Genomic DNA, 12,962 nt, shown 5'->3' on the forward strand with positions numbered 1-12,962 from the left:
TGTGCCTCGACACAATCCTGTCTCAGAGCTCTTCCTTTTATAGACAGGTGTGTACCTTTCCAATTTATCACAGATGGACTCCAATCAAGTTGTTGAAACATCTTAAGAATGATTACATTTACATTTACATTTAAGTCATTTAGCAGACGCTCTTATCCAGAGCGACTTACAAATTGGTGCATTCACCTTATGACATCCAGTGGAACAGTAGTGCATCTAAATCTTTTAAGGGGGGTGAGAGGGATTACTTTATCCTATCCTAGGTATTCCTTAAAGAGGTGGGGTTTCAGGTGTCTCCGGAAGGTGGTGATTGACTCCGCTGTCCTGGCGTCGTGAGGGAGTTTGTTCCACCATTGGGGGGCCAGAGCAGCGAACAGTTTTGACTGGGCTGAGCGGGAACTGTACTTCCTCAGTGGTAGGGAGGCGAGCAGGCCAGAGGTGGATGAACGCAGTGCCCTTGTTTGGGTGTAGGGCCTGATCAGAGCCTGGAGGTACTGAGGTGCCGTTCCCCTCACAGCTCCGTAGGCAAGCACCATGGTCTTGTAGCGGATGCGAGCTTCAACTGGAAGCCAATGGAGAGAGCGGAGGAGCGGGGTGACGTGAGAGAACTTGGGAAGGTTGAACACCAGACGGGCTGCGGCGTTCTGGATGAGTTGTAGGGGTTTAATGGCACAGGCAGGGAGCCCAGCCAACAGCGAGTTGCAGTAATCCAGACGGGAGATGACAAGTGCCTGGATTAGGACCTGCGCCGCTTCCTGTGTGAGGCAGGGTCGTACTCTGCGGATGTTGTAGAGCATGAACCTACAGGAACGGGCCACCGCCTTGATGTTAGTTGAGAACGACAGGGTGTTGTCCAGGATCACGCCAAGGTTCTTAGCGCTCTGGGAGGAGGACACAATGGAGTTGTCAACCGTGATGGCGAGATCATGGAACGGGCAGTCCTTCCCCGGGAGGAAGAGCAGCTCCGTCTTGCCGAGGTTCAGCTTGAGGTGGTGATCCGTCATCCACACTGATATGTCTGCCAGACATGCAGAGATGCGATTCGCCACCTGGTCATCAGAAGGGGGAAAGGAGAAGATTAATTGTGTGTCGTCTGCATAGCAATGATAGGAGAGACCATGTGAGGTTATGACAGAGCCAAGTGACTTGGTGTATAGCGAGAATAGGAGAGGGCCTAGAACAGAGCCCTGGGGGACACCAGTGGTGAGAGCACGTGGTGTGGAGACGGATTCTCGCCACGCCACCTGGTAGGAGCGACCTGTCAGGTAGGACGCAATCCAAGCGTGGGCCGCGCCGGAGATGCCCAACTCGGAGAGGGTGGAGAGGAGGATCTGATGGTTCACAGTATCGAAGGCAGCCGATAGGTCTAGAAGGATGAGAGCAGAGGAGAGAGAGTTAGCTTTAGCAGTGCGGAGCGCCTCCGTGATACAGAGAAGAGCAGTCTCAGTTGAATGACTAGTCTTGAAACCTGACTGATTTGGATCAAGAAGGTCATTCTGAGAGAGATAACGGGAGAGCTGGCCAAGGACGGCACGTTCAAGAGTTTTGGAGAGAAAAGAAAGAAGGGATACTGGTCTGTAGTTGTTGACATCGGAGGGATCGAGTGTAGGTTTTTTCAGAAGGGGTGCAACTCTCGCTCTCTTGAAGACGGAAGGGACGTAGCCAGCGGTCAGGGATGAGTTGATGAGCGAGGTGAGGTAAGGGAGAAGGTCTCCGGAAATGGTCTGGAGAAGAGAGGAGAGGATAGGGTCAAGCGGGCAGGTTGTTGGGCGGAAACAGGATGCATCTGAGCTAAAAACCTCTTTTTGCTTTGTCATTATGTGTAGATTGATGAGGATTCTTTATTATTTAATACATTTTAGAATAAGGCTGTGACGTAACAAAATGTAGATGAAGGGAAGGAGTGTGAATACTTTCCGAATGCGCTGTATGTGTGTGTCATATTTCTCTGTGGAATTCACTTGACTCACTGAGACAGTGTGTGTGTGTGTGTGTCATATTTCTCTGTGGAATTCACTTGACCCACTGAGACAGGTGTGTGTGTGTGTGTCATATTTCTCTGTGGAATTCACTTGACCCACTGAGACAGGTGTGTGTGTGTGTTTCATTCCCGTAGCCTGGCTGAGCTAAGACACATTATATTTTTACCCCTAATGACCTCCAGCTCACAGCCTTCACTGGGCTTTCTCTCCCTCTTTCTCTACTTACCCCTCTCGGTCTCCCTCTCTCTCTCCTAACCCCTCTCGGTCTCCCTCCCTCTCTCTCGCCTTACCTGTCTCCCTCCCTCCCTCTCTCTCTCCTTTTCGGTCTCCCTCCCTCTCTCTGTCCTTACCTGTCTCCCTCCCTCTCTCTCCTTACCTGTCTCCCTCTCTCTGTCCTTACCTGTCTCCCTCCCTCTCTCTCCTTACCTGTCTCCCTCTCTCTGTCCTTACCTGTCTCCCTCCCTCTCTCTCTCCTTACCCTTCTCGGTCTCCCTCCCTCTCTCTCCTTACCTGTCTCCCTCCCTCTCTCTCTCCTTACCTTTCTCCCTCTCTCTCTCTCTCTCTCTCTCCTTACCTGTCTCCCTCCCTCTCTCTCTCCTTTACCTGTCTCCCTCTCTCTCCTTACCTGTCTCCCTCTCTCTCTCTCTCTCCTTACCCTTCTCGGTCTCCCTCTCTCTCACACTGTCTACCTCTCTATACCTCTATCTCAGCTGGACCAGAGCAGCACACTGTCACAGCTGGTTGATCAAGTATTTCAGTTGCCATTTGACCTAATTATTCGATGCCCATTCAGCAAAACTTGTGAACCTGAATTGTTCAGAACAAGCAAAACCGTTATTCGGTGTTAGTCAACATTTAGTAAACATTTATTAATAATATCTGACTGACCATGTGGACTTGTCTGTCAGCCCTCGTTATGAAAATAGCCTAAAGTAATTTGGCAGGGTGGGGGACTGACAAACCCATGTATATAGGCCTATCTATAAAAACTGCAAAACCCAAAGGTGAAGACACAGCATCGACAGCAGAGCGATATAAACAACAACAACAACAACATCATCACAGGATGTGGACAACGACAAAGTAAAATATTAATTGCCACTTTAATAAATAGAGCGTGTTTTTGTTTTTTTACCTTGTGGGAGCTGATCCATTAACCGGGAGCTCCTCAAGTGTGTGTGTGTGTGTGTGTGTGTGTGTCCGTGCCAAATCTCACCTGAGAGGCTGCGGTCAGATCATTTCACACATCTTCTTGAGGGAGACATCACCGTTCGTCTCCCCCGTTCGTCTCCCCCGTTCGTCTCCCCCGGCCGCCTCCCCCGGCCGCCTCCGCCGCCTCCCCCGGCCGCCTCCCACTGTTTGTCAGTCACCTGCATGGTGCACGAGATGCCTCTCTCTCTCCCAAACACAACCTGCATGGTGCACGAGATGCCTCTCTCTCTCCCAAACACAACCTGCGTGGTGCACGAGATGCCTCTCTCTCTCCCAAACACAACCTGCATGGTGCATGAGATGCCTCTCTCTCTCCCAAACACAACCTCCATGGTGCACGAGATGCCTCTCTCTCTCCCAAACACAACCTGTGTGGTGCACGCCTCTCTCTCTCCCAAACGCAACCTGCATGGTGCACGAGATGCCTCTCTCTCTCCCAAACACAACCTGCGTGGTGCACGAGATGCCTCCCAAACACAACCTGTGTGGTCTCTCTCCCAAACACAACCTGCGTGGTGGTGCCTCTCTCTCTCCCAAACACACGAGATGCCTCTCTCTCTCCCAAACACAACCTGCATGGTGCACGAGATGCCTCTCTCTCTCCCAAACACAATCTGCATGGTGCACGAGATGCCTCTCTCTCTCCCAAACACAACCTGCATGGTGCACGAGATGCCTCTCTCTCTCCCAAACACAACCTGCATGGTGCACGAGATGCCTCTCTCTCTCCCAAACACAACCTGCATGGTGCACGAGATGCCTCTCTCTCTCCCAAACACAACCTGCATGGTGCACGAGATGCCTCTCTCTCTCCCAAACACAACCTGCATGGTGCACGAGATGCCTCTCTCTCTCCCAAACACAACCTGCATGGTGCACGAGATGCCTCTCTCTCTCCCAAACACAACAGCAGCTCTCACTCTCCATCCCTCCCTCTCCCTCTACGTATCCATCTATCTCTCTAGTTGACAGCTGCTAGTCTGCTGGTATAGTATGGTAGGCACAGCGGGCAGGGAACGAGACTGAGTGTCGGCCTCATCTCCCCAAAGCTCAGAAGGAGACCCACATATTATATAAAACCTATTAGAAAGCTGTGTGTGGGTCAGTGTGTGTGTCAGTGTGTGTCAGTGTGTGAGTCAGTGTTTGAGTCGGTGTGTATCAGTGTGTGAGTCAGTGTTTGAGTCGGTGTGTTTCAGTGTGTGTGAGTGTGTGAGTCAGTGTTTGAGTCGGTGTGTATCAGTGTGTGAGTCAGTGTTTGAGTCGGTGTGTATCAGTGTGTGAGTCAGTGTTTGAGTCAGTGTGTGTCAGTGTGTGAGTCAGTGTTTGAGTCGGTGTGTATCAGTGTGTGAGTCAGTGTTTGAGTCGGTGTGTATCAGTGTGTGAGTCAGTGTTTGAGTCGGTGTGTATCAGTGTTTGAGTCGGTGTGTATCAGTGTGTGAGTCAGTGTTTGAGTCGGTGTGTATCAGTGTGTGTGTCAGTGTGTGTCAGTGTGTGAGTCAGTGTTTGAGTCGGTGTGTATCAGTGTGTGAGTCAGTGTTTGAGTCGGTGTGTATCAGTGTGTGAGTCAGTGTGTGTCAGTGTGTGAGTCAGTGTGTGAGTCAGTGTGTGTGTATCAGTGTTTGAGTCGGGAGCTAACACAAGTCTTTAGGTTTCAATCACCTTTTTTTGGATCCATTTATTGATTGGTTATTCTGAGGCAGGAAATGAGATCGTATGGGGGCGTGTCCCAAGTCAAGAGAGTTTGTGTGTGTGTATGTGCACCAGTGGAGGCTGCTGAGGGGAGGACGGCTCATAATAATGACTGGAATGGAACAAATGGAATGATATCAATCACATGGAAACCATGGAAACCATGTGTTTGACATATTTGATACCATTCACGAGCCCGTCCTCCCAAATCAACGTGCCACCAGCCTCCTGTTGTGTGTAGCTTTACTTTCCAGTAGTATATCCTATCTGTGTGACAGTGAGGAGCTCCGTCATTATGGCATGCTGGGATATTAATCATCCGTCATCATGTTCTCTCTCTCTCCTTTCTCAGTGCGGTTAAAAGTTCCTCTCCTGTAGCGAGACATTGTGCTCCAATAGAAGACTGGTGATGTGTGGACACCTGAGGAGAGAGAGAGGGAGGGAGAGAGGGAGATGGAGAGAGAGGGAGAGAGGAGAGAGAGGGAGAGAGAGAGGGAGGTGGAGAGAGAGGGAGAGAGGAGAGAGGGAGAGAGAGAGGAGAGAGAGAGGAAGAGAGAGAGAGGGAGAGAGAGAGGAGAGAGAGGAGAGAGATGAGGGAGAGAGCTGGAGAGAGGAGAGACGCAGAGTCATTCTGAGCCGACCTCACACTGGGCGCCAATCTGTCAGACTCACACACGTACACATTTTCTAGGTTTATGTCAATGCACGCACGCACAAAATATATCTGGAGATGTTGTCTGTTGGAAATCACCAGCGGGAAATTGTGATTGGATGAGATCACGACCTGAGCCCGGAGCTCAGGAGATTAGGTGTGTGATTGGTGGTATATTTAAATAAAATAACTCGCTCTGTGTGTGCGTGCGTGTGTGTGTGCGCAGAAGAAATAAGTGAGACAGGTGAATAACCTTGTAAACCTTAGATAGACATCATGGTACCGGTCCCATTATGGCGTGTCTGAGCGCCATTGAGGCCACCTCCATTTTCAAGTCGTCAGTTTTCTACTACGTCTATCAGTTGGTGAACTAACTGAACAGGTGATTTACAGCCACCTGGAGGGTTGTTTGGACAGGTATAAAGTCAAGGACAGTGATTTACAACCACCTGGAGGGTTGTTTGGACAGGTATAAAGTCAAGGACAGTGATTTACAACCACCTGGAGGGTTGTTTGAACAGGTATAAAGTCAAGGACAGTGATTTACTACCACCTGGAGGGTTGTTTGGCCAGGTATAAAGTCAAGGACAGTGATTTACTACCACCTGGAGGGTTGTTTGGACAGGTATAAAGTCAAGGACAGTGATTTACTACCACCTGGAGGGTTGTTTGGACAGGTATAAAGTCAAGGACAGTGATTTACAGCCACCTGGAGGGTTGTTTGGACTGGTATAAAGATTTCAAGGACTGGTATAAAGTGAGTTTACTACCACCTGGAGGGTTGTTTGGACAGGTATAAAGTCAAGGACAGTGATTTACAGCCACCTGGAGGGTTGTTTGGACTGGTATAAAGTCAAGGACAGTGATTTACTACCACCTGGAGGGTTGTATGGACTGGTATAAAGTCAAGGACAGTGATTTACTACCACCTGGAGGGTTGTTTGGACTGGTATAAAGTCAAGGACAGTGATTTACAGCCACCTGGAGGGTTGTTTGGACTGGTATAAAGTCAAGGACAGTGATTTACAGCCACCTGGAGGGTTGTTTGAACAGGTATAAAGTCAAGGACAGTGATTTACTACCACCTGGAGGGTTGTTTGGACTGGTATAAAGTCAAGGACAGTGATTTACTACCACCTGGAGGGTTGTTTGGACTGGTATAAAGTCAAGGACAGTGATTTACTACCACCTGGAGTTATGACATTGCTCACAACTATAATTCAATTGGCTGATCCCTCCTGATGACCTGGATATGTGATCCTTCATTAACCTATAGGAAGTCCCACCCAGTTGACTACTTCAAAATGGTGGATGTCCTCAATGGCACTCTGCTAAAACTGTCTTTTGTGCACTAGAGTGCTGTATCTGTCCCTTTATCTCAGGTTGGTCTTGCTAGATGCACTGCTCTCGGGGCCACGCCTGCCCTCTCCTGGCTACTTCCTTTAACTACATCAGTAGCTTTCAGCAGACTGGACAAGGAAGTATAAATGGTATATAAATGCACAAGTCTATGGTTCTGAAGATCAAAGACAATGTTCCTGAATAAAGTAGACTCAGCAAACTGCACACAGGTGTCTGGTATGGTATCCAGAGGTGTTTAATCGCATTAGAACCACAGAGAGAAAGAGAAACAGTCTGTTTGGTTAACCACATACATCCTTATATATATATATATATAATATACAGAGTCTTCACTAAGTATTCACAGCCCTTGACTTATTCCACATTTTGTTTATCAGCCTGAATTTAAAATGAATCACATGGATTTTTCCTCTCACCCAATACCCCATAATGACATCACAATACCCCATAATGACATCACAATACCCCATAATGACAAAGTGAAAACATGAAAGGTGAATTCATCTCCCAGTGTCTGGTGGAAAGCAGACTGAACCAGGTTATTGTCCTGCTGAAAGGTGAATTCACCTCCCAGTGTCTGGTGGAAAGCAGACTGAACCAGGTTATTGTCCTGCTGAAAGGTGAATTCACCTCCCAGTGTCTGGTGGAAAGCAGACTGAACCAGGTTATTGTCCTGCTGAAAGGTGAATTCACCTCCCAGTGTCTGGTGGAATGCAGACTGAACCAGGTTTTCCTCTAGGATTTTGCCTGTGCTTAGATTCATTCTGTTAATTTATTTATCCTGAAAAACTCCTCAGTCCTTAATGATTACAAGAATACCCATAACATGATGCAGCCACCCCTCTGCTTCAAAATATGGATAGTGGTACTCAGTAATGTTTTGTATTGGATTTGCCCCAAACATAACACTTTGAATTCACCATTGGCCTCATGGTGAAATCCTGGAGCAGTGTCCTTCCTCTCTAGCAACTGAGTTAGGAAGGACACCTGTATCTTTGTAGTGACTGGGTTCATTGACACACCATCCAAAGTGTAATCAATAACTTCACCATGCTCAATGTCTGCTTTGTACCCATCTACCAATAGCATTGCAAAACTTCCTTAGTCTTTGTGGTTGAATCAGTGTTTGAAATTCACTGCTCGACTGAGGGACTTTTACCTGTTTGGAGTACAGAGATGAGGTAGTCATTCAACAATCCTGTTAAAACACTTACTGCACACAGATAGATTCCATGCCACTTATTTAAGCTTGAAATAACAACAGGTTTGAATACATACTGACTCAATATACACATTTCAACTTTTCATTTTTAATTCATTAAAAAAAAAGACATGATTCCACTTCGAGGGGGCCAGTGACCAAAAACAAATCTAAATATAATCCATTTTAAATTCAGGCTGTAACAACAAAAGTAGGAAAAAGTCAAGGGGTGTGAATACTTTCTGAAGGCTCTGTATCTAATAATCTTTATCCCAGAAAAACATATCCAGCCGTACTCTGATTATAGGAGAGAACGCATCTCCAACGGTCCTCAACTACATGAGAAAACCTACAGGCCGTTTTCATTGGATCAGTACATCAGTATTATTCATTAGAAAAATAGGATATAGATATAGTTGTAATAGAAGCGCCAGGAAATGATCTCGGTGATCAGAGCTGGGTCAATATTCAGTAGCAAAACGGTTTGATAAACAGACAAGGAACATTTGTTCAAGCCGTACATTTGCACTCCTGGATCCAACCGTCGGTCCTCCGGTCCCCTCAACCGGGGACATTGTACGGGACCATCCACCCGCTCCCAAATAAGGAATCACACCTATAGACTACGCCCCCTCATCCCAGAATGCAGTGAGGCTCCTCAGAGCGTTGGGCCAGGAAGCGGAAGCTAACGGTGAAGAATCTGTTGATGTATCCTTGAACAAGACACTTCCCCCTCATTTGTTCCAGGGGTGTCGTACTACTATGACCTCTGAAACAACACTGCACATGTCCGGTGGATGTGACAATAAAATGTTGTGTTTTTTAGTGTTCTAAAGAGGCCCAGCCCATACCAGGAAGTGTTCTAAAGAGGCCCAGCCCATACCAGGAAGTGTTCTAAAGAGGCCCAGCCCATACCAGGAAGTGTTCTAAAGAGGCCCAGCCCATACCATGAAGTGTTCTAAAGAGGCCCAGCCCAGGAAGTCAGTTAGATCAGGACGAGAAGTTAGGAATTAAATAAAGAATCAATGCAATAATTAGAAAAATTATATGAAAAACGAATTAAACAAGGGTGGTGAGATAGAGTAAGGGTAGAGTAGGGAGGGAAGGAGGGGAGGAGGGGAAGGAGAGATAGAGTAAGGGTAGAGTAGGGAGGGAAGGAGGGAAGGAGGGGAGAGAGATAGAGTAAGGGTAGAGTAGGGAGGGAAGGAGGGGAAGGAGAGATAGAGTAAGGGTAGAGTAGGGAGGGAAGGAGGGAAGGAGGAGAGGGAGAGATAGAGTAAGGGTAGAGTAGGGAGGGAGAGAGAGAGATAGAGTAAGGGTAGAGTAGGGAGGGAAGGAGGGAAGGAGAGATAGAGTAAGAGTAGGGAGGGAAGGAGGGGGGTAGAGTAGGGAGGGAAGGAGGGGAGGGGGAGAGAGAGATAGAGTAAGGGTAGAGTAGGGAGGGAAGGAGGGGAGGGAGAGAGAGATAGAGTAAGGGTAGAGTAGGGAGGGAAGGAGGGAAGGAGGGGGAGAGAGATAGAGTAAGGGTAGAGTAGGGAGGGAAGGAGGGGAGGGAGAGAGAGAGTAAGGGTAGAGTAGGGAGGGAAGGAGGGGAGGTAGGGAGGGAAGGAGGGGAGGAGGGGGGGAAGGAGAGATAGAGTAAGGGTAGAGTAGGGAGGGAAGGAGGGAAGGAGGGGAGAGAGATAGAGTAAGGGTAGAGGTAGGGAGGGAAGGAGGGGAGGGAGGGAAGGAGAGAGATAGAGTAAGGGTAGAGTAGGGAGGGAAGGAGGGGAGGAGGAGAGGGGGAGAGATAGAGTAAGGGTAGAGTAGGGAGAAGGAGGGAAGGAGGGATGGGAGAGAGAGAAGGAGTAAGGGTAGAGTAGGGAGGGAAGGAGGGGGAGGAGGGAAGGAGAGATAGAGTAAGGGTAGAGTAGGGAGGGAAGGAAGGAGGAGAGGGAGAGATAGAGTAAGGGTAGAGTAGGGAGGGAAGGAGGGAGAAAGAGAATTTATTGCAGAGGTTAGTATCACAGTTTCTGCTATCAGTTGGAGGATGGATAGCAGAGGGGAGGGGTAGAATGGATGAAAAGGGGGAAGAGGGAATGATAGAGTTTACACAGTAGTTATTGTTGTGGGTAGTATGGTTGATGTGGTGGGTGCTGGGGCTGCTGTTGGTAGGTGTAGGGGTGCTGCTGTGTGGGGGGGGTGCCGGGGAAGCCCCCCTGTCCGGGTGCTGGGGCCTGCTGATAGGGGACGTAGGGCTGCATGTTAGGCTGCATAGCGGGGGGCATGTTGTACTGGCTGTACGCTGCATACGGGTTATAACCCATGGGCATCTGGTAGGCATACCTGAGGATACAAAGACAGAGTTATGAGAGAGTTAGGAGAGACAGAGAGAGTTAGGAGAGAGAGAGAGAGTTAGGAGAGACAGAGAGAGTTAGGAGAGACAGAGAGAGTTAGGAGAGACACAGAGAGTTAGGAGAGACACAGAGAGTTAGGAGAGACACAGAGAGTTAGGAGAGACACAGAGTTAGGAGAGACACAGAGAGTTAGGAGAGACACAGAGAGTTAGGAGAGACAGAGAGAGTTAGGAGAGACAGAGAGAGTTAGGAGAGACAGAGAGAGTTAGGAGAGACAGAGAGAGTTAGGAGAGACAGAGAGAGTTAGGAGAGACAGAGAGAGTTAGGAGAGACAGAGAGAGTTAGGAGAGACAGAGAGAGTTAGGAGAGACAGAGAGAGTTAGGAGAGACAGAGAGTTAGGAGAGACAGAGAGTTAGGAGAGACAGAGAGTTAGGAGAGAGAGGGGGAGGGATAGTTAGAAGAGACAGAGAGAGAGTTAGGAGAGAGAGGGGGAGGGAGAGAGAACAGCAAGGGAAGTGTGACTAGAACAACAGACGGATAACAGTTGTGCAGCTCTCACACAGTCTGCCGACTGGGACAATAAAGGTATTGATTGATTCACCCTGGGTATCCCTGGTAGGTGGGGTAAGGCGGTCCCTGTGCCTGTGAGGGAGGGGCCATGGGTGGGGGGTTTCCTGGTTGAGGCTGGTTGTCTGGAGGGTTACCAGGTGCGGAGGCGGCCTGGGGGGTGAAGGCAGGGGGAGGGGGCCGCTGGGGCGGCTGGGCCTTCACCTGGGGCTGCTGGGAACGGGAAAGGGAAAATCAAAGATCAATAAAAAAAGAAATAGATAACTAGTAAACACTGATAAACATTTCATTTATTGATCGCTTGAAAAATTATATTTTCACAATAAGAGACAACATTACAGTCATGTTCATCTCTGTCGTATTGGAGCAAGTTTGATTAGGCTGAACCGGTGTGTAGTGTTGAAGAGGAGCAGCCTGATCTAATCCTCAAGAGGAGCAGCCTGATCTAATCCTCAAGAGGAGCAGCCTGATCTAATCCTCAAGAGGAGCAGCCTGATCTAATCCTCAAGAGGAGCAGCCTGATCTAATCCTCAAGAGGAGCAGCCTGATATAATCCTCAAGAGGAGCAGCCTGATATAATCCTCAAGAGGAGCAGCCTGATATAATCCTCAAGAGGAGCAGCCTGATATAATCCTCAAGAGGAGCAGCCTGATCTAATCCTCAAGAGGAGCAGCCTGATCTAATCCTCAAGAGGAGCAGCCTGATCTAATCCTCAAGAGGAGCAGCCTGATCTAATCCTCAAGAGGAGCAGCCTGATCCAATCCTCAAGAGGAGCAGCCTGATCCAATCCTCAAGAGGAGCAGCCTGATCTAATCCTCAAGAGGAGCAGCCTGATCCAATCCTCAAGAGGAGCAGCCTGATCCAATCCTCAAGAGGAGCAGCCTGATCCAATCCTCAAGAGGAGCAGCCTGATCTAATCCTCAAGAGGAGCAGCCTGATCCAATCCTCAAGAGGAGCAGCCTGATCCAATCCTCAAGAGGAGCAGCCTGATCCAATCCTCAAGAGGAGCAGCCTGATCCAATCCAACAGTAATCTGTGCTGCCCGGTCATATGGTCAACAAGGCAACATGGCACATTGTTCAAAAACATCTTCTCCATAAAATACAGGTTTGAATTTTACAACGTGTTTTCCTTGAGAAGGTAGACAAACTTTTTGTTTTGTTTGTTATCAAGTGCAAACATTCTTAAAACTGTCTGTTTAAACTACACAGCTCAGTCCCCCATGCAAACCCAACAAGACATGTTACCAGAGGTGTCTGTTTAAACTACACAGCTCAGTCCCCCATGCAAACCCAACAAGACATGTTACCAGAGGTGTCTGTTTAAACTACACAGCTCAGACCCCCATGCAAACCCAACAAGACATGTTACCAGAGGTGTCTGTTTAAACTACACAGCTCAGACCCCCATGCAAACCCAACAAGACATGTTACCAGAGGTGTCTGTTTAAACTACACAGCTCAGTCCCCCATGCAAACCCAACAAGACATGTTACCAGAGGTATCTGTTTAAACTACACAGCTCAGACCCCCATGCAAACCCAACAAGACATGTTACCAGAGGTATCTTCACAATCACCAAGTCAAGAACAGACTATGGGAGGTGTACAGAACTACATAGAACCATGACTACAGGGAAATCTATTCTATTCAGGTAACTCACGCAAGCAGTAAAATAAGAGTTAAAAAACAGATCAAAATGCACCTTATGGAACAGGGAGGTACAACACACACACACACACACACACACACACACACACACACACACACACACACACACGCTGTACACACACATAACACACAGCTGGATAGTGTTGTAGTAGAGTAGTGGCCGTGGGGCCACATTGCATTATGAAAACTGTTGTAAAACGTATTTAATGTTTAAAAATGGTATTATAATGTATATTACTGCCTTACTCTTCCTGGGGTCCAGCAAAAATCGATCTGCTGCCTTGGGGTTT

At 48.2% G+C, this 12,962-nt stretch overlaps 1 protein-coding gene across 1 annotated transcript in view; it reads right to left on the reverse strand.

The window, feature by feature from the left end:
- Positions 1–10,197: 10,197 nt before the first annotated feature.
- Positions 10,198–12,962, reverse strand: part of LOC115121320 (programmed cell death 6-interacting protein-like) — a 40,034-nt gene continuing 37,269 nt past the window's right edge. The window contains 2 exon segments of the mRNA XM_065020195.1: positions 10,198–10,423; positions 11,037–11,215. Coding sequence (XP_064876267.1) covers positions 10,198–10,423; positions 11,037–11,215 — 405 coding nt within the window.

This window comes from Oncorhynchus nerka, linkage group LG7 (assembly GCF_034236695.1).
Source record: "Oncorhynchus nerka isolate Pitt River linkage group LG7, Oner_Uvic_2.0, whole genome shotgun sequence".
Classification (NCBI taxonomy): Eukaryota; Metazoa; Chordata; class Actinopteri; order Salmoniformes; family Salmonidae; genus Oncorhynchus; species Oncorhynchus nerka.